This window comes from Triturus cristatus, chromosome 2_1 (assembly GCF_964204655.1).
Source record: "Triturus cristatus chromosome 2_1, aTriCri1.1, whole genome shotgun sequence".
Classification (NCBI taxonomy): domain Eukaryota; kingdom Metazoa; phylum Chordata; class Amphibia; order Caudata; family Salamandridae; genus Triturus; species Triturus cristatus.
In genome coordinates, this window is record NC_140581.1 from 1,022,331,209 (window position 1) to 1,022,358,309 (window position 27,101).

At 45.1% G+C, this 27,101-nt stretch overlaps 1 protein-coding gene across 1 annotated transcript in view; it reads left to right on the forward strand.

Moving 5' to 3' along the window:
* JAK2 (Janus kinase 2) overlaps positions 1-27,101 on the forward strand; it is a 1,019,755-nt gene that overhangs the window by 914,010 nt on the left and 78,644 nt on the right. The window contains exons 20-21 of the mRNA XM_085635055.1: positions 19,789-19,978; positions 21,193-21,317. Coding sequence (XP_085491181.1) covers positions 19,789-19,978; positions 21,193-21,317 — 315 coding nt within the window. The remainder of the gene's footprint in view (positions 1-19,788; positions 19,979-21,192; positions 21,318-27,101) is intronic.

Sequence of the window (27,101 nt, forward strand, 5' to 3'; positions counted from 1 at the left end):
CAGGCATGCTCTCATTTGTGAGAGAGGACTACTGTCCCTGTCATGGGCTAGTGTATAGAGTGTTGGTTGTAGTATTTCGTGTTTTAAGGATCAATAGTGTGAAGAGTCCTTTGTATATGGGTCACTGAGATGAAGGCCTACCGGCCCACCCATGTAAAGTCCTGCTTCTATGCTTTCCCATTCCTTTGCACTAACATTCCAAGTATGTGTTAAGCATGTTGGCGTGTGTGTCCAGTGTGGCACATACATGCTGTATGTGGGAGTGAGCCAGAGTAATGTAAGCCAGTGGAATCCATTTTAGATGCCCTCTGGCTTTACACAAGATGGAGGATAAGGTATGTGCTCAGAGACTATTTTAACTGAGGTGCTGCAACCTAACTCAGCAACATAAGAGCCTCATGTGCCCTTTATTAATGCCCTACTGTTGCAAACTAAAGTAGTGTGGGACAAGCCCACACTACTCCCAATGTTAACTGGCTTATTGCAAGGAAGTACAGACCTGCTTCTAGAGAACTGACCTTCCTCTCACCTCCTGCCAGAACATTTTGTTGTGCAGATATACACATGCCTTAATTGACCTGGCTAACATGGTGGTTTGAAGTCTTCCAGTGCACCTTAAGGACAACGTTACTGAGATGCTGAGTGAGGCCCAAAATGCTTCCCATCAAATCAGAACAGGTCTGGATACGGTGGATTCTGTAACCATTTGGTCAATCATTACCAATCGGTGGCAGATTTGCCAATGATGTACAGGTGAGCCTGACTTGAGTTCCCTATCCATTTTTCCAGGCTGCTGGAGGCAGAGATGGGAAGCAACAGATTACTTATGTAGTAAAGTGCTACAATGAAATTAGAACCTTTTCATTTTTAGCAGCCTATGACCATCTTTCAGAACAGGGAGGGCAGTGAGATCGGGGAGGAATCTGCCGGTAGACAGTGTATTTATCAGAAGATCGCTACGAAAGATAAAAAAACTTTTCCTTCTGATGTATACTTTTACCTGCAGATGCCTCACCTGTTGAACACCACAAAATCCTGGTAGATTGTGATGGTACTCAAAAGATCTTATCCATGCTGAAATCACTGCCAATGAAGGCACCACTGAAGAGCCCTCATGCACCAGTGTGAGTACATGACTAGGAAGATGAAGGAAGCCAATAGATGTAGCAGGTGAAGAACCATTAAAATGGAACTTAAGATTCTCCTGAAACATCTGACTCACATCCTGGATGTCCCAGATTGTCTGAGGAGCAGTGAAGGCTCTCAAGGATGTGGTATGTGTGGCACTGCACCTGTGAACAGGTAGCACTTGAGACTGCTCTGGTTGAGACTTGGGTACATAGATGCAAAAGCCCAAGTTGAACAGCAGGGATGCTGTTGCTTGCAGGCGATTTAAGATCATCTGCAGTGAGTTGGCCTCAGGAAGCTACTCATTAGGCTACTGGAACATTGAGATCTCCAACATTACAAGATGTGTTGCAATCACCACCATCATCTTGGTGAAGACTTGAGATGCAACTGAAAGACAGCACCACAAATTGACAGCGAGTGGACCCTATCATGAAATGCAAATACCTCCTGTGAGACTGCAGTGGAAGTACGTGTCTGACATGGAAACAGATGGTTGGCTGTTCCGGATATCAGTCGGGACATGAACCCGCAAGGTTTACCATGGTGTCCTCTCCTTCACTGCAGCTTCCTCTGGTATACAGGGTTGTCGGCTTACACACCACAAATGGGCAACAGCCTGATTGTCACGGCAAACTTCAAGACAGCCCTTCTCTGGCATATAGGGTCGCTGAGGTATACATTGCACACAGGTAACTGGCCAATCTGCCCGGCAAAGTTCTCGGCTCACTTCATGGTGACCCTCTTCTGGCATACAGGGGTTGGCAACATAAACCTGCACACAGGCATCAACCAGATCAGTGCAGCAGCTGTCTCCTTGCACCCCGGGACTGGGATTCACTGACCAGCATCCCCCACTGGTCCAGGATCCCTCACTGGACCAGGATCCCCCGCAGGACCTTGCTTCCTCCAACTCTCCTCTTCCTCACAGGGCTCACTGGTCTTGGGAGGCAGGCAGACACTGGTCCTCCAGGCTCCAGGGGTGGGTGGTCCTGGATGTCCCAGGGTGAGGTCCCCACATCCAGCTGGGAGACTGGTAGGCCCTGGGCTCCAGTCCTGGTCACAGGCAGAAATCTTGTAGAGCTTCCTCTGATCTCGCAGTCTGTCTGGCTGCTTGACATTTGTCTGTTTGGGGGCCTTAAACTCCCCATTTTTACTGTCCATTTCCAGACACCATATGTGATTTAGGGTCTGAGTCTTGGAATCTGTGTTGGGGGTCTGCTACCTTTTGAAGTTCCCTCACTTCTGCTCTGCCATTGCTCCAGAAATCAGGAGCAACCCCAAATCTGATAACCCACAACACTGGCCATGTAAGTGACTAAAGGTTCACAACTGGATGTCAGGCACAGTGATATGTCTATCAAGAGGTTACCCAAGGGCCCCAGCCATACTCTTTATGATTCTATTATTAGTCCCATAACCTTCCTGAGATGTGTCCAGACCTTTCCAGTGACTTCTTTCTGAATCAAAGAGCACCCTTTGAAGTGTGCTGGAGAGTCTGGCTCTCCTCACTCCAGTGTTTGTCCCACCAAGATCACAGGAATGCAGCAATACAAAAATCTGGGGGATTCCTTTACCTCCAGTCAGCTTTCAAGGTCTCCCAAATAGAACCCAGAATTGTCCATGTATTGTATCATCCACAGGCATGCATACAATCAGCACATACATATAACAAACACAAACTGCACAGCACTACATACTAACTTGATGTAGGCCAAAGGTGAGTTAAGTACACAGCAATAGAACTTTACATGAGTGAACCTGTAGGTATCACTCCAGTGACATTGGTAAAAAGGCTTGGTCACTGCTACTGATCACTACATGGTATGCAGTCACAACCACGCTCGTGCTACTTAACTTCTGGAAAAGCAAACATTTATAAATGTTTATAGCTGATAGATACTTCTAGCCGCTGATTCCTTACCTTAGAATTATCTCCAGGCATCAAACTTGATCCTGACATTTTTTGTGAGGGGTGCCCCTGCATGCAGGTAGGTGGTATCATTAAGCTCCACTTGGGGTCGTCCACATCGGAAGTGATGTGCGCAGTGCCTATATAGGTGCCACCCCAGTGTGCTGACGTCAGTTCTTCTCTTTCTGCATCATTCAGCGCAGATCTGGTGAGAGCTACCCCTAGTCAGTTTCTGACTAGCCTTTTTTAAACTTTTATCAAAGTGTTTTTGAAAGGTTTTTATCCTTGTGTGGCAGGAATGTCATCTAGGAAGGCCGGCTTCAAGCCCTGCAGCGCCTGTCACTGCTCGATGTTGGTGACTGACCCACACCTTGTTTGCCTCTGATGCGCGACCATGACGTGAAGATCTGCTTCGACCGTTGCGTGATCAATCCCAAGGCCTTGAGGGAGCAATCCCTCAAGCTCCTGGTGGCTCAATGTGGGACACCACGACGGTCAAAAGGAAAGTCCCAGGATCAGGCGCGGCGCAAATAGATCTTCGTCATACTCAAAGTCATCAGTTCACTCTGGTAAGTCCCATTGTAAGAAGAAGAGTAAAAAGTCGAAGAGGTCTTCAAATTCAACTCGTCCGTTGGCCGATGAGATGAGGGAGCATCACCATTTGAGCCCTGACTCCACAGTTCAGCCAGCGCCTAGGTTGTCTCTGTGCTTCCCCGAGTTTCTGAGAGCCAAAGCAATCCATGCTTAACTCCAAGAGATTTATTAGGACATGTGTCTCATATTTGAGTGGCCCGCCTTCATGTCTTCATGCTCTGTGGGTTTAGGAGGGGCCCCTACTGCTTCCACGCCTATGGCTATGGCCCCAGCACCAGTCGGGCCTCTTGGATCCATGGATGGATCCGGCTTGGCATTGGTCATTCCTCCTCGACCGTCCCTGGGGTCGGTCTCAAATCCAGTACTTCCAGCGCCCGCCGGCAGCTCTGACCCCATTCTGATCCCTGACACGGAGCTGGAAGGGCGTCTTCCAACTCTGGCTCCAACTGGAGCCATGCCTTTCAGCCTGGAGCCTGAGCCCTATTCCTATGGGCCAAGACTCGGGAAGGATTGGGAGGGATGGCCACTGGACCCAGAAGAATACCAACCTTTAGATCCACACATGAACTGGTGTGAGGACTTAGGGGAGGCCAGTGAACTTTAAACTGGCTTGCTTTGTTCCCCTGCTGTGGCTACTGAGGAGGAAGCGTCCTTTGTGATGGTGGTGGGAAGGGCGGCCGAGGTCCTGGACCTTAGCCTGTCCTCAGTGTCAGTCAAGATGGAGGTGTTTCAGCTAGGAGTGACGCCCTTAGATCTGCTTCTCCCATTTAATGAAACCCCTACAGATGTCCTGCTTGGGACCTGGTCCAAGCCGAACACATGGGCTCCTGTAAACAGAACGATTGCCCACCACCACTACCACATCCCAAGGGATCCCAATTTCCTCACACTGTGGAGAGTTTTGTGGTCTAAGCCTCTACATCCCATGTAAATCCTGGCGTATTCCCTACCGCCCCTCTGGATAGGGCGGTACACCTTGGGCAAGAAGATGTTTTCTTCCACCATCCTGGCACTGCGGTCCATGAACACAGCATGTCTTTTGGGCCATTACTTGCATGCTCTGTGGTATTCGGTCGCTCAGTTGCTGCCCATGGTTCCGGAGGTGGCCTGGTTCATACTCTCCCAGGGTGTTTCCAACGGGAAATACGCTGCTAAGTTCATGATCAGATGTGGACTGGATACAACCAACTCACTGGGCAGAGCGTTTTCCTCAACAGTGGCTTAATGGCTCCACACCTGGTTGAGAACATCTGGCTTTTTAGGAGATGTCCAAGCATCGCTAGTGAACATGCCCTTTGATGGCTCCCGTCTCTTCCGAGACTAAGCGGATTCAGCGCTGGAGCGCTTTAAGGACAGCAGGGCTATGGCCTGATCGTTGAGCCTTTTCATGGGCCCTCGCAATCCACAAACCGACTTTTTCAGCCAATTAAGGGACTTCCAGCCTCGTCTATGCCTTCCCACATACCATGGCACAAAAGCTTCCGACCCTCTGCGTGGCTGAGGATGCGGTACCCACAGACCCAGAGGTCGGGCCAGTCCACCACTGCCCAGGAGACTCAGCCTCCAGACCCTGTTTGTCTGTTCACTTAACCATCATGGGTACCCAGTGAGAAGCAGGATACAGCATCACCTGCCGCACTGGAGTGCTATAACTTCAAACCGATGGGTTCTCCAAATTGTCCAGAGGGGCTACTCCCTACTCTTCGTGACTACCCCTCTGCCCCATGCCACCGGCTTGCAGTAGGTTGACAGAGGACCCTCTCTCCTTTCTCTGCTAGGAAATGGCGGCTCTCTTGGCCAAGGGAGCCATCAAGAGGGTACTCCCACCAGAAGTAGGCCGTGGTTGCTATTCTGGCTACTTCCTGGTAACCAGGAAGGATGAAGGCATTTGTCCTATCCCAGTCCTGCTCCCTCTCAATTTCTTCCTCAAGAAGAAGTTCAAAATGCTCACACTAGCTGAAATCCTGTGTTGCCTGGACTCCAGAGACTGGATGCTAGCGCCTGACTTGCAGGACACATATTTCCACATTCCCGTCCTGGCTGCCCACAGGCATAACATGCAGTTCACTGTGGGCCACGAGCAGTTTTAGTTCGACGTGCTCTATTTTGGCATTACCAATGCTCCTCGCGTGTTTCCATGGTGATGGCGGTGGTTGCAGCACATTTGTGGAGATTAGGGGTGCCAGACTTCACTATCTTGATGACTGCCTGTTAAAAGTGGGCTCACCCCAGGCTGTCGTCTCCCACCTCCAGACTACGGCGGACCTTCTGCATTCTCTGGGGTTCACTATCACCTTGCCGAAGTCGCACCTGATTCCCTATCAGAAGCTCCCTTTCTTCAGAGCAGGTCTGGATACAGCCCAGTTTCTTTCTTCCCCTCCTGAGCAGCGAGTCTGGGATATTCGGGCTATGATACCTATGTTATTAGCCTCTATCCAGATTTCGGTGAGAATGACCTTGAGGCTGCTGGGCCTCATGGTCTTCTGCATCCTGCTGGTGGATCATGCCAGATGGCACATGCGGGCTCTGCAGTGGGACCTGAAGTTCCAGTGGGCGCAGCATCAGGGGAATCTGTCCGATGTCGTCCAGATCTCGGAGGGGACTGCACGTCAGTTGCAGTGGTGGCTCACAAACCAGGATTGGGTCAACGGCAGATCCCTCTCCCTTTCCCAACCAGAGTTCACAGTGGTGACAGGTGCGTCACTCCTGGGATGGGGCGGCCACATCAGAGAGGCTGAGATCAGAGGTCTATGGTCTCCGGTGGAGTCCGGGCTCCACATCAACCTTCTGGAGCTTCGGGCAATCCATCTTGCACTGAAGGCATGCCTTCTGTCAAACGAAGAGTAGTGTAGGTGTTCACAGACAACACCACCGCCATGTGGTACTGCAACAAAAAGGGCGGGGTGGGGTCGTGGACCCTATGTCAAGAGGCTCTTCACCTTTGGACATGGCTGGAACATCAGGGCATATCCCTGGTGGTTCCCTGAACGCCAGGGCAGACTAACTCAGCTGCCAGTGCATGATGGATCATAAATGGTGTCTTCACTCGAATGTGGTGCAAGGTCTCTTTCAGTAGTGGGAAGAGCCTTGGTCAGATCTGTTCGCCACCGAAGAGAACGTGCAATTTCAGCAGTTCTGCAGGTTGGAGTTTCCAAGGCGGCACTTGCTCGACACCGCTTTTCGACCCGAGTAGAGTTGCGGCCTCCTGTATGCCTTTCCGCCTGCACCACTTCTACCCAGAGTTCTGAAGAAGATAATGCACGACCGGTTGGGCCCAAGTCATTCTTGTGGCTCCGTACTGGACACGAAGAGTCTGGTACCCCGAGCTCTTGAGCATGGCCATTGATCCTCCGATCAGACTGCCTCTTCGGGAGGATCTTCTGTCGCAGCAGCAGGGGACAGTCCTCCACCCGAACCTGTCCAGCCTCCACCTCCTTGCGTGGAGATTGAGCGGCGACAGTTGACAGCTTTTGACCTTCCTCCCGAAGTCTGTAATGTCATCGTGGCAGCCAGGCGTCCCTCCACTAAAAAGGTATACGCCTTTAGATGGAACCAATTTCTGGCATGGTGCTCAGCAAAGGCTGTGGATCCCCTTTCTGACCCTCTTTCAGAGGTTCTTCTCTTCATTCAATCCCAGCAGGGCTCTGCTCCGGGCACCCTTAAAAGGCTATCTTTCGGCCATTTCGGCCTTCCTTCACCTTCCTGATCAGCCTTCTCTTTTCAAGTCTACTATTGTAAATTGACTTCTAAAGGGCATTACTCATTTCTTTTCTCCTTCTTCTTTCATAATGCTCCCAGTGGGACTTGAATCTTGTCCTTACTTATCTTATGTGTGCTCCCTTCGAGCCACTCCATAATTGTCCTCTTCGTCTTCTTACTTTGAAGACTGCTGTCCTGCTCGCCATCACCTCTGCCCACAGGGTGAATGAGCTTCAGGCTCTGTCCTCCAAGCCTCCTTTTCTTGCTGTTCATCTGGACAAAGTGGTCCTTCTCACTAGACCCTCTTTTCTGCCCAAAGTGGTTACCTCTTTCCACATAGGTCAGACCATCACATTGCCTACCTTCTTCCCGCCTCCACAACCTTCCAAAGAGGAGGAGAGACTACACCGTCTGGACCCAAAATGTGCAGTGTCCTTCTACCTTGACCGCACTAAAGATTTACGGGTGGACGATCAACTCTTCGTGGGTTATGTGGGCGACAAGAAAGGTCTGGCCGTGCACAAACATACCATCTCTCGATGGGTTGTCCTATGCATCAAAATCTGCTATTCTTTGGTGAAGAAGGAACCTCCTGTAGGGCTACGTGCCCACTCTACCAGGGCGACGGCAGCCACTACTGCTTTGGGACGTGAAGTTCTGCTAATTGACATCTGCCAGGCAGCCACGTGGGCATCCCTGCACACGCACGTTCACAAAACATTACTGCCTGGACAGCCTAGTCCGGAGAGACGGCTTTTTCGGCCGTTCTGTTCTCCAGGACTTCCTGGTGTGAACTTCGTTTGCAGACCCACCACTGGGTTTGGCTTTGCTGGGGTGTCTATTCTAAAGGTAAGGAATCTATAACAACAGTCTCTTTCAGATGAACAAGTTACTTACCTTTGGTAACAATGTATCCTTAAGAGACAAATGTAGTTATAGATTCCTTACTGCCCCACCCATCCTCCCCGTTCTGCGAACTGACTTCTAGGGTTAGGGACTCCCTCCTACGGCCCTAGTTATGTGCATCAGTGGTCAGTATTTTGCATGGCTCTGTGCTTCTGGCGTGAAAAGTCGTATCAGAACTGACGTCAGCACGCAGGGGTGGCGTATAAGTAGACACTGCGGCGTCTTCCCGGCGACCATGATGCTGATGACGGATGTGGAGTCGACCAATGCCACCTACTGACGCGCGGGGTAATGCTACGAACAAATTCTCTGGATACAGTCTGACGCCTGGGGGTAATTCTATAGGTAAGGAATCTATAACTTCATATGTCTCCTACAGATTCATTGTTACCGAAGGTAAGTAACTTGTTCAACACCACCGCCATGTGGTACTGCAACAAACAGGGTGGAGTGTGGTCATGGACCCTTTGTCAAGAGGCTCTGGGCATGACTGGAACGTCAGGGCAGTTCCCTGATGGTTCAAAACCTGGTGGGCTGACGCCAGGGAGGACAAACTCAGTCAAATATGCTTAGCCGTTCACTAGTGAAGCCTCCATTCGGAGGTGGTGCAAGGTCTTGTTCAACAGCAAGGAGAGCCTTGGTTACATCTGTTCGCCACTGTAGAGAGTGTGCAATGTCAGCAGTTCTGTGCGCTGGAGGTGACTGTTCATCTCAAGTGGAGCTCAGGCCTCCTATACACCTTTCTTCCAATACCACTGCTGCTCAGAGTTCTCAAGAAGATCGGTAATGACTCGGCCCAATTCATCCTTGTGGCTCCGGACTGGGCTCAGAGAGTTTGGTATCCTGAGTTGTTGAGCATGGCCATCAGTCCTTTGATCAGGCTGCCCCTACGGGAGGATCTTCCGTCACAGCAGCAGTAGAGGGTTCTCCCTCTTCAAATCCCCTGTTGTATATAGGTTCTTGAAAGGTTTTCAACATGTTTCAACATGTTTCTTCGACCACCCATCATCATGCCACAGGGGGATCTTAATCTAATCCTGGCGTTCCTGATGTGCGCTTCCTTTGAGCCCTTGTGCAACTGTCCTCTGAGGCTCTTTACACTCAAGTTGGCCTTTCTGGTGGCATTAACATCTGCTCGGAGGGTCAGTGAGCTTCAGGCTTTGTCATCCAAGTCTCCATACTTGATCATCTACCCAGTCAAACTGGCTCTACAAACTAGAGCTTCCTTTCTGCCAAAATTCATCACTCCGTTTCATGTAAGCCAGTTCATTACCCTGCCTACTTTTCATGCCCTGCCACATCCCTCTAAAAAACCAGAGGAGCAACTTCACCGACTGGACCCAAAAAGAGTGTTGTCTTTCTACCTTGACCGCACTAGAGTGTTTCAGAAGGACAACCAACTCTTCGTGGGGTATGTTAAAGTGAAGAAGGGAGATGTCTTGCAGAAGTGAACTATCCCATGGTGGATCATGCTCTGTATTAGAATCTGCTATGCCTTGGTCAGGAAGTAACCCCTGAGGGCTTGCGTGCTTATTCCACCAGAGTCAAGGCTGCGACCACTGTGTAGGCACGCAAAAGCCTGGTTCTGGACATCTGTTAGACAGCAACGTGGGCCTCTCCGCACATGTTCATATAACAGGACAGTCAGGTCCTTGGGATGGGCACTTTGTCCCTTAGGTCCTGCAGGAATTTTTGGTGTGAAATTGTTTTGCCGGGGAGGTCTTCCTTGGGTATGTATTCTAAGGTATGGAATCAGCGGCTAGAAATCTCTTTCAGATGAACAAGTTACTTATCTTCAATAATGCCTGATCAGGTAGAGACTCTAGCTACATATTTCTTACTGACCCACCCTTACTCACCGCTCTGCGAACGGATTTCTAGGGAGAGGGTTGTCTCCCCTTTCACGGCCCTAGTTGTACACACCAGTGGTCAGTGTTCTTTGTTGCTCCTGGCATGGAAAGCCATTAAAAGAAACAGATGTCAATGCTCTGGTGTCACGCCTGTAGAGGCACCATGCACATCTCTTCCAGGGCCGACGATGCCATGCGGAACAGAACGACGCCACCTACCGGCGTGCAGGAGTAGCTTACAAAACATTTCAAGATCCAGTCTGAAGCCTGGGGATAATTCTAAGGTGAGGAATCTGTGGCTAGATAGGCATTACCAAGAGTAAGTAACTTGATTTGTTGGCATGTGTGGCAAATGCATCAGCCAACATAAATAGCCTTGTAGAGAAGTAGAAATGAATGTCCAAATGTACTAACCTGAATTCTGGATCAAGTTGGTGCGACTGACTGTTCTGCATTTCCCCTTATCCAAAGCTAACGATATTCAGTAGGAAGATGTGGATTCATGGGAATGAGAAATGTGATTAGAGAAAGTAGAGACACTGGAAATCACTACTTATAAGTAGTCACTCTGCTGTGTGTTGGTGTCTACTGGGCGTTAATGCATAACTAAAAAAAAAGATTGGTAGCTTTAATGCCTTATATCTCTGTAGAAGCATCTAACACTTGCTATAGCAAATGATATACCTTTGGAATATTGCCAAGCGGTTTTGGTGGCACTCCAACATTTGTAGGACTGAGTAATAATATCAAAGTAATTGATATTACTTGAGTTTTGGTTTAACCTCACTCCCTTAGCTAATAAGGCAACTTTGATTACAAGCTATCTGGTTCTGATATATATTCATGGTTGTATCTCAAACTGTAATGTAAATAAACGTTAGTCACAATTATACAGTTGACACTGATAGCAATGAACCACTTTTCTAATCATAGACTGTTTACTTAAATACAGAATGTGAATTGTGAAAATATCAAATACTTAAAGGAGATAAGGATCCTTTGGGGTCCTCACACAACTGAAAATCCAAATGAGCCACAACAAATGATGAGTTTGTACTCTTTCAAAGCTGTCTATGAAGCAGTATTTAAGACTATTCAAGTTTGTTTCCAACTCTTTTAAATACTATTCGGTGTTCAAACTCAACTTGTAACACACTGGCAAAAAGTAAATAAACAATATCCAAGGTTTTTCACAAGGTGTAATAACAAGGTCCTGGCTTGAGGAAGAAAGTATTTTGATTGCCTATAGTAAGGACAGTCAGGACCCCAAGGAGGTTGATATTCAATACCTTCGGATGGCTGTCAACATTTCCAAATATTGTAAAATTTCTGTGGCTTCGTGGGAAATGTAGTTTTTTAAGTTTGCATTCAGCCACCTATGTTTAATAAGACCACCAAAGGCTCAAAGCTTTTTGACTAGTAGCACCAATGTTCCGAGCACACTGCAAGCCTTTCCTTCCCACAATGATTGTAGATCTAATGTGTTCAGCGGATAATGGTTGGTGGATGTGGGAGTATAGATTGGTAAGCCCAAGCCACAGATGTAGACACTTAAAATAGAGCCATTTTTCAAAGCATTATTGGATTGGGAGCATCATTGATCTTGAGGGCATCATGGTGTATGTCAAATGAGTGCTGTTCGACATTGTTTAGAAGCAGTTTAAACAAGTAGGAGCAGGAGCCTGGACAAGCCTGGACAAGACAGCCTTGCCCGAGTCCCTGGTCCACATTAAAACACCCTTTCTGTTCTCATTTGCTTTCATACCTCACATGCCCTTAAGTGTCCTCGTGTAGCAAAAGAAATATTTTGCAGTGTAAGTTGCCTGTTGTAGGTTTTACATCTACCTTACCAAAGGCTGACTTTATTTTGATAAACATTAGATCCTTTCTGCCCTGCCATAAATTTGTGCCCTTCACCAAGACTTTTATACAACTACTTGATCAAGGAGTGTTTATCCCATTGAGAAATTCAAGATCAACATGAACAAAACCTCATTTTGCACATATCAGTATCAGAGTCGATCAAAGCTCAGTTAATGAAGTGGTACGATAATGAACGTTTTTCACTTTGGCTCAGGTCACTGGGAATCATATCTATTTCCTGAATTTGGGGAATCAATATCTGTATGATCTTCCATAATGTAATGGGCATAAGTAGATCCTAGTATCATTTGGCAGGTTTGTGGGCACAACATGGGGTTCTGGTTTTGAGAAGAATAAATGCCACTAAAATGATAAAAGTGATAGTTTAGGAACAATTACGAGCAATCCACGGAATAGCAACAGTTTCCAAAGTATTACATATATATTCTCCTAAAGGTTATATATAGAGTCTTTGACCACAGATTTATATCCACCTCATAACAGATACATCTTTGCCTCCTAAGCTAAGTGTTTTTAACAAAGCCCTCTTAGCTTCATGACATCTCTTGCAAACCAATAAAATGTAGCCAATCTAAGCTATCATCCAGAAAACCACTTTATTTCTTGTGGTACTCAAAGGACTATCGAGACAAGTGAAGAAAGTGATGCTGACCAGACTGGACAGTGTAGATGCAGTAGTTGGACCAAACAGGTCTCAAGTGTACTGACATGCCCAGAGGCGTAGCTTCCATTGGTGCAGTGGCACCGGGGCCCAGGACCAGAGGAGCCCACTGAACACTGATTATTGCCGTATTTGATACGTAAAACCGCAGGCAGGGTGGGCCCATTTTCTTCCTTGCACTAAGGCCAGTGACACATTAGTGACGCTACATGCCTCACACGAAAGCAATCTACAGGATTAATTGATGACATTCAGACTATATTTATGGATATGCCATTGGAGGGCAATATCTTCTGGGAATTGACGCCAATAATGTACTTTGGAGATTTAAATGAAGCTGAGACAATGGTGACTCTAGAAAGGATTATTAAAGGATATAGGGGTACGCAAGGGGCCACAGATGAAACTGATGGGGCTATACATAAGTAAGAAAATATATATATATATATATATATATATATATATATATATATATATATATATATATATATCCTCTTCCAGACTCCTCGTACTTCCTTTCGGCGAACAGAGAGAGACGGACCCAAACAGGTAAGGCAGTAAATGTTATTTATTGTCTCCCTCTGCAACGGGTTTCGAGCACCCTGTGCCCTTGATCACACGAGAAAACAAACATCTGCCATTGTTTTTAAATGCTAGGTGTCCACCCATTGGTGAATCACATTTTCATAGACCTAGAAGAAATATTGTTAAAAACAACCGGCATATTTGTTTGTGCATTTGTAAAAATAATTAGCCTCTCAGAAAACACATTTAATATGCATACATATATTAAAATGCATACATTTATACATTTTGCATATTTTGATCAGCATAATGCTAGCAATAGAGACAATTGACAATTACTAAATATGCCAACGCATACTTGTGGGTAAAAAGTGACTAAAGCCTATGTATTAATAAATATACAATAATAAATATATATTTAATAAATATAACATAACGATATTTGTGCAAAAAATTTGCAATTGTGCAAATATGCAAGATGGAACAGATAAATATAGCAGCAAAAAAGATAATTGATCTATTTCACCTATTCCTGATTGTGATGATTATCTATTTCTCTAATATCACGACCTAAAAATGTCATCATATGCAATGCACTTCGTCCCCTACATATAACATAGATGATTATCTGCTTGAATGCTCCTTACAATTGTCAATATGTCTCTAAATATCCACCTAAATTGGGCTGTGTTGCAACATCTCATGTGTTTCTGTAATACAATAACTTATACCACAGGTTGTAATTCGGATGCTACTGTTCCTATCATCCTATTCTCCTATTGGAACATGTGATATCAAAAAAGTGCTTAGTGCAACTTAAAAAAATCTCAAAAGAATACTGTGTATAAAACCCATGGACTTAAATAACCTAATCTAATTGACACCTTAATGTTAATAAGAATAAGAACAGTGACTAAAAAACATATTCCTAAAAACACCCGTAAAAATTGCTTCTGTATTTATCTAATAGATTTACATAAACAATAGTACAAAAAACAATTCACTAATTAATACGCTTTGTAATAGATGAAACTAATCCCCTATCCTATTATAACCAAATGTACATACTGAACAATCATTGAAAATATTGTTGACATACAGTCACAAAATGACAAGATTTTGATTACTATTCATAAGAAATTATGCATGTCCTCTGTGGTATTCAAACCATGGGGTGCCTTACTGTCTAGATCTAAAATAATGCGTGTCTCCAATTTTCTTAGTAGTTTTTCCCTATTGCCCCCTCTCCTTAATGGTGCAATAGCATTTATCACGTAATATGTAAGGTAGCTCAGGTCATTATTATGTGTGGCTTTGAAGTGTCTTGCGACCGGATATGTACTATCATTGTTAACAATCACCCTGAGGTGCTGTAAAATCCTGATATGCACCTGTAGCTTAGTACTACCCACATAACGTAAGCCACAGGTGCATGCCAGGACATAAACAGCATAGTCTTTCTACACCCGAAGCTACCTTTGATAGCCACCTTAGTGTCTGAAAATGGGACAGCATAATGCGTAGTGTTAATGCCAAATTTACAGGCACGACATGAAGAACATTTATAAAAACCCTGCCTTGGTTTAAGCCATGTGCCTGATGAGCTTAATTCTGGGCTCATTTTAACTAATTGGCTCCTCATAGATTTTGATTTTCTGTAAGTTATCACTGATAATTCAGGGAGTCTGTTTCCTAATACTCCGCCAGTAAGGACAATAGGCCAGTTCTTCCTAATAATAGACTTAATCTTTCTTTCTTGTTTATTATAAGTCGTAATCGGGCGAGGATTATCCTCCTCTTTAATTGTGTCCCCGACTGTCTCTTTAGGTAAAAGTAACGTCTCCCATGGCCTTTCTTGTGCTTTCCTTATCGCATTGCTGAGTACTCTTTCGCAGTAGCCTCTGATGCGCATTCTGTTAAGCGCATCGTGTGTGCAACTTTCAAATTCATGTGGTGTGCTACAAATGCGTTTAAGTCTAAGTAGCTCACCATAGGGTATGCTCTCTATGAGGTGTTTTGGGTGTTCGCTACTAGCATGTAATGTGCTGTTTCCTGCTGTGGCTTTTCTGAATAACGATGTCTCTAATTTGTTACTGATAATCATGAGTTGTACATCTAAAAACTCTATCCTTGTACTACTTATTTTGGATGTAAAAACGAGATTGCTAGAGTTAATATTCAAAGTTGTAATAAACTCTTGAGCTTCCTACTCATCTCCATCCCAAACAATAAATACATCGTCAGTGTAATGCAGCCACTGCCGCACATTATGCACATTGTGAACCCTTTTCAGGACCTGTTCCTTCCACCAGCCAACATGTAAAGAAGCATAGCTGGGGGAGAAACAAGATCCCATCGCTACACCTCTAACCTGTTTTAGGGTTTCTTTTCCAAACAAAAAATAATTGTTGTTCAAACACCATGAAATCAAGTCCAATAACATTTTGTTGTGCCCATAATATTCAACAGGTCTCTTGTCTAAAAAGAATTTGACAGCATTGAGTCCAGTTTCATGGTTGATGCTTGCATAAAGCGACTCAATGTCTAACGTGATTAAAATTAGACCTTCTTCCCACTTGGTGTCATTTATTTTGTTCAAGAAATCTCCTGTATCTTTAACATAACTCGGTAATTTCTTCACAAAATCCTGCAAATAGTAGTCAACATATTGCGAGATGTGTTCACTGACACCGTTGATGGCAGAAATGATGGGTCTACCTGGTGTTGGCGAGATCATTTTGTGCACTTTAGGGATTAAATACATGATGGGAATAACCGGGCATTCAACGTTTGTATTGTAATAGTTGTTTTTTGAGGCCCTCTTTCACCTTGTTGTATTACTTCATGTTGGTCCTCATATAACATTTTTCATCATTTAATTGTCTCATGGCTTCCGCAATGTATGCTTTTTTAGGCCATAAGACAATATTCCCCCCTTGGCTGACTTGTTGATGATTATTTCTTGATTGTCCCCTAGTTTTTTCATTAATTTAGCATATAGCATATCCCTGTAGTTTTTCTTGAAATAATTTTTCTTTTTTGTGGCATGACATAACCATTTCAGATCTTCTGTCACACATTCATGAAGAATGTCAGTTGCGTCTTTCGGCATCATAGGAATAAAGGTGCTTTTTAATTTGAATGGGCTTTCACCTGCACCCTTTTGTGCAATATCAATTGCCTTTAGCCTTGATTGAGTACTCAAATCAGTTGTCTCATTTGGTTGTTGAGTGTCATCTCCAGGTGTATTTAGTTCGTGAAGGGTGAGAAGGGTCGAGGCATCTGATGCCAATAATGTTGGCACATTATCATTGCTGGTTTCGGGAGTTGTTGTTGTAGCTTGAACTCCTACTTTAATAGTAAAGAATTTTTTAAATTTTAATATTCTTATGAAGCAAAATATGTCAATTCGCTTGCTAGCGTAGTTAAATGTACTTTCAGGACAATAATGGAGTCCTAATGCTAAGAGCTGCTTCTCTGCTTCTGTGAGTGTGACCTCCGATAGATTTATGATGGTTTGATCATTTAACGCTGTTTCTTGAACCATTGTTGTTTTTTCTTTGGCTGTTTGCTTTTTGCGCCTAGCTCTTCTCCTTGTGTTTCTCTTTTTTCTTGTTGTATGTTCCGATTTCTCGGACGGATGGTCTGTCGTTGCTCCTCCACTAAAAAAATCTATCTCTTCACCCAGGCTTAATACAATTTTAGTGTTTTGACCTCCTAAGTTGCTGTATTCGGAGCCTGATGTACTTATGAGTGACTCTGTGTCTCCATCGGATACTTCCTCTACATGGCTTTGTTGTTGAGGTACAACAGGGTTATGTATATATATATATATATATATATGTGTGTATATATATATATATATATATATATATATATACACATATACATGTACACACACACATACATATGTGTACACACACACACACACACTCACCCACACACACACACACACACACACACTCACACCCTCACACACTCACAAATATCTCATGAGTTTACAAAGTTATGATTATCTTACATTTTCACCGCACTATAACGTCAGTTTGTTTTGTTTCTCGGGAATTTCTGTGATTATTTTAATGTAAAGTATGATATTATCATACTTAACTGTTGTTTTTTTGTGTGAATTTCTAGGGTTTTTTTTAACGCAAAGTAAGATTTTATGATCATACTCAACTCTTAGTGTGTGGCCAACCTCCTGCTGTGCAAGGCCTTCAGCCAGGCCCTGCCTCCAACCCTTTGCAGGCAGCCAACTACCCACTCCACAGATTCTGCATATTAGAGGATAGCATCACTTGATTGGTTTGAAACAGACTCAACGTGTAAAGCAATCAAAGAGAGGTCACAGTTTTTTTTTTTAAACTAATTTTATTTTTCAAAATGCACATAGATTGCAGAGCTCTTCACTCCAGAGACAACTGCACGATCAGACCATACAAGAATCATGACTTTGACATTTTGTACGTGAATGTAATAAAACATGAATAACAATAGAAATATTCAACAAGGGTACTTGTTGGTGCAGAGGCGAAAACACTATATCTTAACAGGATACTAAGTCTGAAGTAACTGGTGGAAACGTAGGCATCAGATTTATACGAGCTTGTTCAGATTCAGATTCAACATTCGTACTTTTCAAAGCTTTTGGGCTCTCTTTAACTTTAAAATGTTTTGTGACAGAGTTCTGCAAGAAAGATGACCATGAGGGACAATTCCATTTCTCCTGAAGATCTGAGAGTTGATTAGAGTAGGGCAGAGTGCATCAACTCTTCTGCTCCAAGCTCTGTCAATGGCTTAGCCCTCAGTTCGGCCCTATCTTCCTCCAAGCAATAGGTGTCAGGTTCTTTGAGTCCACAAAGAGAGTGCATGGGTCTCAATTATTTATCAGTCAAGCTGTTCAAGCTGCCAAAAAATCAAATCACTTGGGCACTGAAAGGCTTCAGAGGGCGAGCGATCGTGCCTGAACGGGTTCCAATAGGCAAAAGTGGAGATGAGCAGAATAGATCGAAAGGTAGAAAGTTAGCCACAGGCTACAGCAAGTCACTTCTTGTCAGGGGCGCACAGCCAAGGTGCAGCAAGTCTGGCAGGAACCAAGAAGAAAGCCACTTTACTCGGCGGCCACTAAATTCTTTTAGCATGCACTCATTATACTCCTTCAGTCCAATCGTGGGTAGGAAATGGGACAAGAGGGGGGCTACCGACCAGCTACCCCACCAACCAACCCCTCTTCATAGCTCTTCTCCCCCCACAGGTGCAGAAGACCGAGATGCCGTTATTGCAGAATCAGAGCAGGGCAAGTGAGAAGATGCGAGGAAAAGACTAACCTGAACCATCCAGGTGCATCTTCACCTCAGTCCCAGACCCAAATCACCAACAAAGCAGCCTCTAAGACTCCCCCAGCTATTACGAGCATCTAGACGCTTCTGTAGACTTCCACTATCCTCTAACAGTCTACAGATTTTTCATAAGCTTCTATATATCCTCCATAAATCAATGTGGAGCTGCGGTATGGCTGTAAGGCTACCATGCCAATCTTACAACCTTCCCTTCTTCCTACCTGTCTTGTATCTCATCGCCAGATATCTGGGTACACTGAGCTCACTGGTGCAGAGAAAAGACTAGAGAGCCTATCTCTGAGGATGGCAGTCAGTGAGTCGCTCACCTCTCACAGCAAACTCTTTCCCTTAGGCCTTGGGAGTAATAGAGAAAGGCTACAGTGTGAAGGGGAATAGTACAGGGCACTGGAGTGCTTGAAACATCTAATTGATTTCTGACTTAACGGCCAGTCCCCCTACTAACACAGCCTTCAGTCTTGCATCCTTCAGGGTCCCTGCGCCCTCCATGTCCAGCACCTCACAGCTGCTCCTTGCAGCCTCCTCACACAGAGGCAAACTCTGCATCCTCTACGTTTTTGCATCCAGCTCCTGTTCAACCCTGTGCTCTGGCCTTCCTCTCTAGGCTTGATCCAAACGCTTCTACCTACCTCACCTTAAGAAATGTGTCCATTTTATCATACATGACATAAGTCATTAGCCAGTCATTAGCAAAATGAACTTTTGTATGCGACCTGCATAATTCTTCTGAAGACAACACTAAATTACAGGTGGTCCAGGGCCGAGTGATCAAAATAACCCTGTGTCTAAGGAACCCTTTAATGCATGTAACATCATAACTAGCAACTACAAACAAACTTCAGAAAATCTCTCTCAAACAAAGGCTCCACAGGAATGAAACTTGTTCACCCTTGACCTTGGAACAAATATCAACCGTTTGTATACAGTGCCATGTGGTCAGTACATCTGCAAAAGATACTGTATTTGTTGCTACTATCTGCAAGCACTATGTACAATTTTCTGTCCGTAACATATGTTCACCGATTAATCAGCATTACAAACCTAACAGCTAAAAGCACATGTAGCTAAATTGCTGAATCATGCATGGATGCCAGGGCAGTGTGTATCCTCTACAACTCATCAAATAAAATGAATAGTAACAATTTTAAAAGTGTTATGTGAATAAACAAAAAAGATGATGCATTTACCTAGGGATTTATTTTTCTGCAAACCTTTCTGCAAACATTTAACTATAGAGCCATTACTGATGTTTTTCTATTTTTCGCTTATCAGGGTAATTTTGGCAGTGTTGAAATGTGCAGGTATGACCCTCAGCAAGACAACACTGGTGAAGTTGTGGCTGTGAAGAAGCTGCAGCACAGCACAGATGAATACCTGCGAGACTTTGAAAGAGAAATTGAGATCCTTAAATCGTTACAGCATGAGAACATTGTGAAATACAAGGGGGTGTGCTACAGTGCAGGTATGGCGATCAGTACAACTGATTTATGTATTTAAAATATAAACAAAAAAAGTGCATGATTTTATTTAAATTGGCTTGATCTTTTCGAATTGTAGTCACTTTATTGGGGTCCTTGTGCGAAGGACACTACAAATGCTTGCTGTCTCATCTTAGGCAACCCTGTAATCCTTATTATTTTCTTTTCTAAAGAATAATTTAATGCTTCTTCGGTAAACGCTTTGGTTCTGCCATGCTCAACCAACGGTGCCAGTGTATAGTCAAGCTCATACATGTTTCCAGCCTAGAATGAACAGCCTTGGAAAGCCTTGCTCCATATTTCATTGTAAATTGGTTAATCATGATTTCATATGTGTTTAGTATAGCCTGCATTTATGTAATTAGTACTCAACCTGAAAATATTGTAGACCATAGCTTTCCTGGATGGACCGCAAGAATTAACATGCACATATGTTGAAGTACTTTCTGTCCTGTATTGTTCTCCCTGTACTCTTTGGGATGAAACTTTCAAGAATCCATATGCAGAAACTTCAGCCATGTGCACAACTACTTTGTTAATCTATTCCTTTAAAACTGGCACAAAGGGAATTATTTTTACCGTACGAAATTCTTTCCTTCATCCTTGTCTAAAAAATCTGCTACAAGAGCACATTATGTTGCTCTTTCTCATTCCTTGTCTTAAAGTTATAGAACTTTCTCCCTCACTAAACTTGTAATTGGTCTTCTCATCCAATCTATGCGCAGGTACAAAAGCACACATTTTCTAAACTCCTCTCATTTTTGCGTACACAGGTTCCCACATGGGTCTACGTTGAACAACGAGAGGCTAATTATTCTTCTCATTGAGTCACATTTTCAAATATATTTTGACCCAGAATGTCCACAAATGTGTTTTAAATAAACAAACTAGATAATTACCAGTTTACTTTAAAAATAAAAGGATATCAAAATGCGTTTCAAAAGTAGTCTTTCTTCTCTATCAGTAGTCGACACTTCAGCCTTCCACAGGGAATTGATTGTTGTTTAATGTCTTTTTAAGCCATTCTTTATTTAACTGCCAGTAAAATTGGAATTGCAGTGCTTCTCATATAGCACTATGTGATACGTTCAGTCAGTATACATATTCATATTTAACAGGTATTTCCTTTGTTTTTATTAAGTTATTTTGTAGTTGCTAAGGCAAATTGATAAATGTTTTATTTTTCATGCACTGTTAGGTCGCAGAAATCTTAAATTAATTATGGAATACTTACCATATGGGAGTTTACGAGATTATCTGCAAAAACACAAAGAGAGACTTGACTTCAAAAAACTTCTGCAATATGCATCCCAGATTTGCAAGGTAATGTAAATATTGTCTTTTTGTCTGTTCTGTGCATATGTTGTGTTTTAGGGAGGGCTTTCAAGGCTCCTAACCTGCAAAAATGTCACAGTCAAGTATGAAAGTTGTACTGTACGAGTCCCCTTGAGTCCCTGTTAATCTCTATAAGACAGATCTGTCTGAGCCATATTTTAAAATGTCTCACTTGTCAGCTGTACTATCACAACCACAAATCCAAGAACTCGTGTGACACCAAATTCATGACACTCTAACAGTTCTTTGCTGATCGTTTTTTGTCCTTGAGTGTCTGTTATCAGAACCCTGATGTGGAGGGAGTCCTCTTCTCTTCTACTGGCAAAGCTACTTCTGAGGGTCTTCTGTCCTTTCACAATATAGCAAGCACTTTTCTTAAGACCTTGGTCGACCTTACCTTGAATTGTTAACTGTTTACTTGCAGAGTTTAATTGTATATTAGGAGAGAACCTTCTTGTCCCATTTCCCCAAATTAGTTCCCTCCATATGGGTTGGTAGTTCCTCATTAGAGCACCAGTAGAGTTTCCCATCATCCTGTTTCTGCTCACCCTTGTAGCCCTCAGGAGTCCTTATTACGCATCTTAGATGCCTCTAACAGCTCCCATGCAAAAGCTAACATACCTTCAGTCAGAGACCTGGCTCCACAGACTTTGCCTGGTTTACTCAACCAGAACACCAGCCTAGAATAGAAAGTAAGTCATGCTAGTGTGTGATGGAGGCAGACAAAACATTTCAATTTAGGCTATATGCCGGTGTGAATGTGTGATAGGGAAAAAACAGTCTCCCCTAGAGTCCCCTGTCCTTGATCCTGTCCTCCTTTTCAAAGCCTCCAAGAGTTTCTGTGTTTACCCGCAGGTATATGCACTTAAATTGGTTACTCTGGTTCGTTAGAGGCCTCAGTGTACAGCATTTTGAAACAAAAATATTCTAAAAAATACAAGTTAATTTGTGTCTTTATCATAATCTTTTGTGATGCTGGCTACCTTACAAAGTGCAAATCCCATGGCTCATCGACCTCTGCACCTGTCAGCAGAATACCTTTTCCTGTGGGTTCCTCACCTTTTCAATAACTCTGTTGCAGAAGCACTCATAAGGCAGGCAAATGTAGCCATTACGATTTCCTTCCAAGTATGATTTATATGAGGTGCAGTGGTCTTGCAGCTCCATTCACTGCATGTAGCCTTGCAGCTTTCAGTTCTCTCTTATGTTAGCACAACTGTTGTTAACTTGCCTCTATGAAAATAATATGGCTGTCTCACGCAAAGTGTTAGTGTTACCATTCAGCATATTAGTTTTATAGGCCTTAAGCCTGTAAAGATGCACACACTCTAAATGATTAGTGTTCTCTTTTTGGCACACAGTCCGGTCTGGATTCTATGCAACATGTAAATGTTATGGAAAAAACCCTGGCACACACACTACCCCATTTGCTAGTGCCAGCACTCCCAGTGCATCCAACAGACAAACCAATTACATAGGGGAGTATACAGGCCGAGGCAAATCAACAGGCTGACATGCAGAGCAATCTTCCTTCTCCTCCCCTTTCATCGTCCCCTGCACCACCAGAATAGCTGCTTTAGTTCTACATTAAAGGAGCATGCTAAGTTGTTTATAGGGGGTGTTTCGTCCTTTCTGCAGGTCTTGAAGATTATTACTAAGGACCAGTGGGTCATAATGATTATGGAAATTGGGTATGCCCGTTTTCTTACATCACCTCACTCCCCATATCCACTGTGCCTTCATTCAGTGGACCACACTCTGATTCTCCAGCAGGAGATGGCAGCCCTTTTGCAGAAAGCACCAGTTGAGTTAGTTTCAGAGCAGGAAATTGGTTAGGGGAGCTATTATTCTCATTACGTCCTGGCTCCCAAGTCTCAGGTGCTTTTGGCCCTCGAAACAGAGGATTGGAGGTTGTACGTAGACTTCAGGACAAATATTTCCACATACCGATCCACCAGTCACACAGGAGGTACCCGTGGTGGTTTGTGGTAGTTTCCACTCACTTTTGGACTGACATTGGCACACAGGGTCTTTACCAAGGTAATGTGGATGGTTGTGGCACATGTGTGAAGGTTGCGGATCTCAATATTCCCCCTCCTGGATGGCTGGCTACTCAAGATGAGCTTGCCATAGCTCATGTCAAACCACCTGGACATCACAGCTTTACCGCTGTTCGACTTGGGGGTTTCCACCAACTGGCCCAAGACGCACCCAGAGCCCTCTCAGCTCCTTCTGTTCATAGAGGATGTACTGGACACAACATTTCTCTGAGCCTTTCCTCACCTTAGGGGATCTGGGATATTCAGGATTTGATTACTGATGTTTGGGAGCGGGGGGGGACTGGAACTCCATTCCTGATGGTCTTCACCTGCTAGAGTTTTTGGCTTCCTGTATCTCACTAGTATTACATGCAGCCCATGCTTACTCTATCAGAGCAAAAGCTACAACTTCAGGGCCCACTTGGGGTATCGCGTGGCATACTTTTATTGCATTGCAACATGAGCCTACCTTCAAACATTCTCAAAGCATTATTGCTTGACTTGGAAGTGAGAAGGGATAGCCACTTTACAGGTTATTGTCTGCAGGATTTCCAGGTTTAACAACTTCTCCAGACTTTAGGGCTCTATGGCTTCTGGTCAAGATGCTAAGAATCTGCACGTAGAATTAGCCATCAAAAGTAAAAGTTACTCACCTGGGGGAACAGTCTTTTTGGTGGATACTCTATCTACCTGCATATTCCTCAGTTATCCTGTACACCTGCCCGTTCTGAAGGATGATCATAGCATTCTATAAATAAGTAATATTCCAATCTGATAGAGGCATCTAGCCGTAGATTTCTCACCTTAGAATATCCCAGGCCGGAACCAAGAGACTTTTGCTAAAGCAATACCCTTGGTGGCCGTTAGGTGACATCATTTGGTTTAGCGTGACGTCCGTGCCTGAAGTGACGTCACATCACCTATATAGGTGCCACCTCGGTGCGCTGACACCAGTTTTTTTCTTTCCCTGACAGCTAGCGCAGATCCGTGACGAGTGCTGCCCTCTGTCACTTTTTAACAGGCTTTTCTTGACATTTTGTTGGTATGTAGGTTTTTTCCTCGATGTTGAAGAAGGCCTTCAGGATTCAAACCATGCGGTGCTTGCCATTGCGCCTTGTTGCTGACGGATCCACACTTAGTTTGTCTCTGGTGCCTGGAGAGTGACTACGACTAGAAGTCGTGCTCCTGCTGCCTAGCCATGGCTCCGAAGCCTTTGAGGAAGTGGTCCCTAACGCTGCTGGCTGCTCGGTGTTTGACTCCACCCCGTTTGCCCTGGAGGTCTCATTCCCGGTTGAGGGGCAGGTCTGGGCACCGCTCTGAGAGTCCTAAGTCCTCGTCCTCCCACTCGAAGTCATCGAGTCAGTCAGGTAAGAGGCATAAAAAACGAGCTTCAATGATTTCTCGTCTGTCCACCGATGGGACGGCGGAGTCTCGGGGCTCTAGGCCTCGTTCTGCGGTACTTGCGCCTGGGTCGGCTCCACGCTTCCCTGCCTTTCTAGGGTCTAGAGCACATCCGCCCAGTTTAAAGATTTCTATGATGCCATGTGCCTCATATTTGGGTGACTTGACACTCTCGGAGGCTCAGAAGGGGCTCCATCGGGTTCCCTGGGCCCCCGCGCAGAATTCTCTCAATCGAGCTGATGGCGGATCCGGACCAGAACCGTTAGTTACCCTGCGACCCTCCCCAGCGCCTGCCTCGTGCCAAGACTCCCGGCACCGCTGACACCTCCCTTCCGGTGTCGCAGTCCCATTCTCAACCCCAATGACCAACAGCTGGATTGACGCCTACCAACGCCGATTCGGTCACCATCATCATCCTTTGGTCCTATGTCTATTCTTCAGCATTATTTTGAGGGGCTAGGATAGGAGGAAGATTGAGAGGGGTCACTGGACCATTTATGAGACCAGCCTGAGCACGAAATGGACTGGTATAAGGAATTGGGTGAGGCCAGTGGCCTGGATACCTCCTCAGATTCTGGCCTTCTTCCCCCCCCCCCCCCCCTTTCATATGCTGTGGTGGTGAGAAGGGCAGCCAAGGTCCTTTACGTTCAGCTCCCTTCGGTGGAAGTCAAGACAAACATCTTGACAAACGTCCTGCAGTCGGGTGTCTCATCCTCAGAACCCCTCCTACTTTTCAACAAAGCCTTGACTGGTCCAACCCCAAGAAGACGGCCCCTGTGAATAGGACAGTTGCCTGCCGTCATCGCCCTGCACCGGGCAACCCGAAATTCTTCACCAACCACACTACCCTTGAGAGTTTGTTGGTGAATGCTTCTACCTCACAGGATGTGTTTCCCTCCAGACAGGGAATCCAAGAGGCTGGATAGTTGGGGCAGGAATATTTTTATTTCACTAGCCTTGCCTTGCGGTGGATAAACACTGCATGCCTATTGGGCTGCTACACCTTCTCGTTGTGGGAAACAGTTGCATAGGTGTTGCAACAGATCCCAGAGGATGCCTGGGCCATTCTTCCCAAGTAGTATCAGATGGGAAAGATGGGGCAAAGTTCACCATTCGATGTGGGCTTGACACCACTGACTTGCTGGGCAGAAAAATGTCAGACAGTGGCCATTCGATGCCATGCCTGGCTTAGAACGTCTGGCTTTTCTGGGAATATCCAGGCTTTCCTTGTGGACATGCCCTTTGATGGCACCTGTCTCTTTTGAGACCAGGCAGACATAGCCCTGGAGCTCGTTAAGGACTCGCGGACTATGGCCCAAGTTCAGCAACCTTTGCATGGCTGTGGGTGCGGCTCCTTTCGGCCCAGTGAGTCAGACGGTCAAAGGTCCAGTCAGTCCAAACCTCTCCCTGCAGCCTGTAAACCATTCCTGGGTGGCCGGTTGGTGGAAGGATCAGCCTTCACCTCTGCAACTGGCAAAACATCACATCGGACAGTGGGTTCTTTAGAAGTTCAAAATGCTCGCTTCTGCTCAGGTCTTGTCTGCCCTAGACCCTGAAGAGATGGATGGTAACACTGGACTTGCAGGATGTCCATTTTCACATTCCCATCCTCCCTGCTCGGTTGTATGTCGGAATCCTGCATGCATTTAGCACGCATTCCTTTACAATGCCGGCATTAGAACGAATGCCTCGTTACGACTCCTTCCTTTAGCACGCATGTCGTAACAACGACCTGCCTTAGGGGGCCGCTGGACTTTGGAATATTATCATTTACTATCCAACTCCAGTCTGCGCAACGCTAGGGAAGGTGTTGGACTTAAAATCCAACACCACTTCACCAATGCGCCCCCTAGCAAGTCGTTGTAATGACTTGTGTGCTAAACGAATGAGTGGTAATGACACATTTGTTCTATTGCCGTCATTGTAAAGGCACAGCGTGATTCTGGCTTTGTGATAAAGGAGGCGGTGGTTGCAGCTCATCTGCGCAGATAAGGGGTGCCAGTTTTCCCCTATCTCGACAACTGGCTGTTGAAGGCGAGCCTGCCCCAGACTGTCCTCTCCCACCTCCAGACTACGGCGAATCTCCTGCTTTCGCTGGGGTTCACTATCAACATGCGGAGGTCACACCTGGCTCCCTCTCAGAAACTTCCTTTCATCAGAGCTGTTCTGGACACAGTGCAGTTTCTGGCCCATCCTCCTGATCGGCGAGTCCAGGATATTCAGGCTATGATACCGATGTTTCAGCCTCTATCCTGGATTTCGGTGAGAATGACTCTGAGGCTGCTGGGCCTCTTTGCCTCCTGCATCCTGCTAGTGACACATGCCAGGTGGC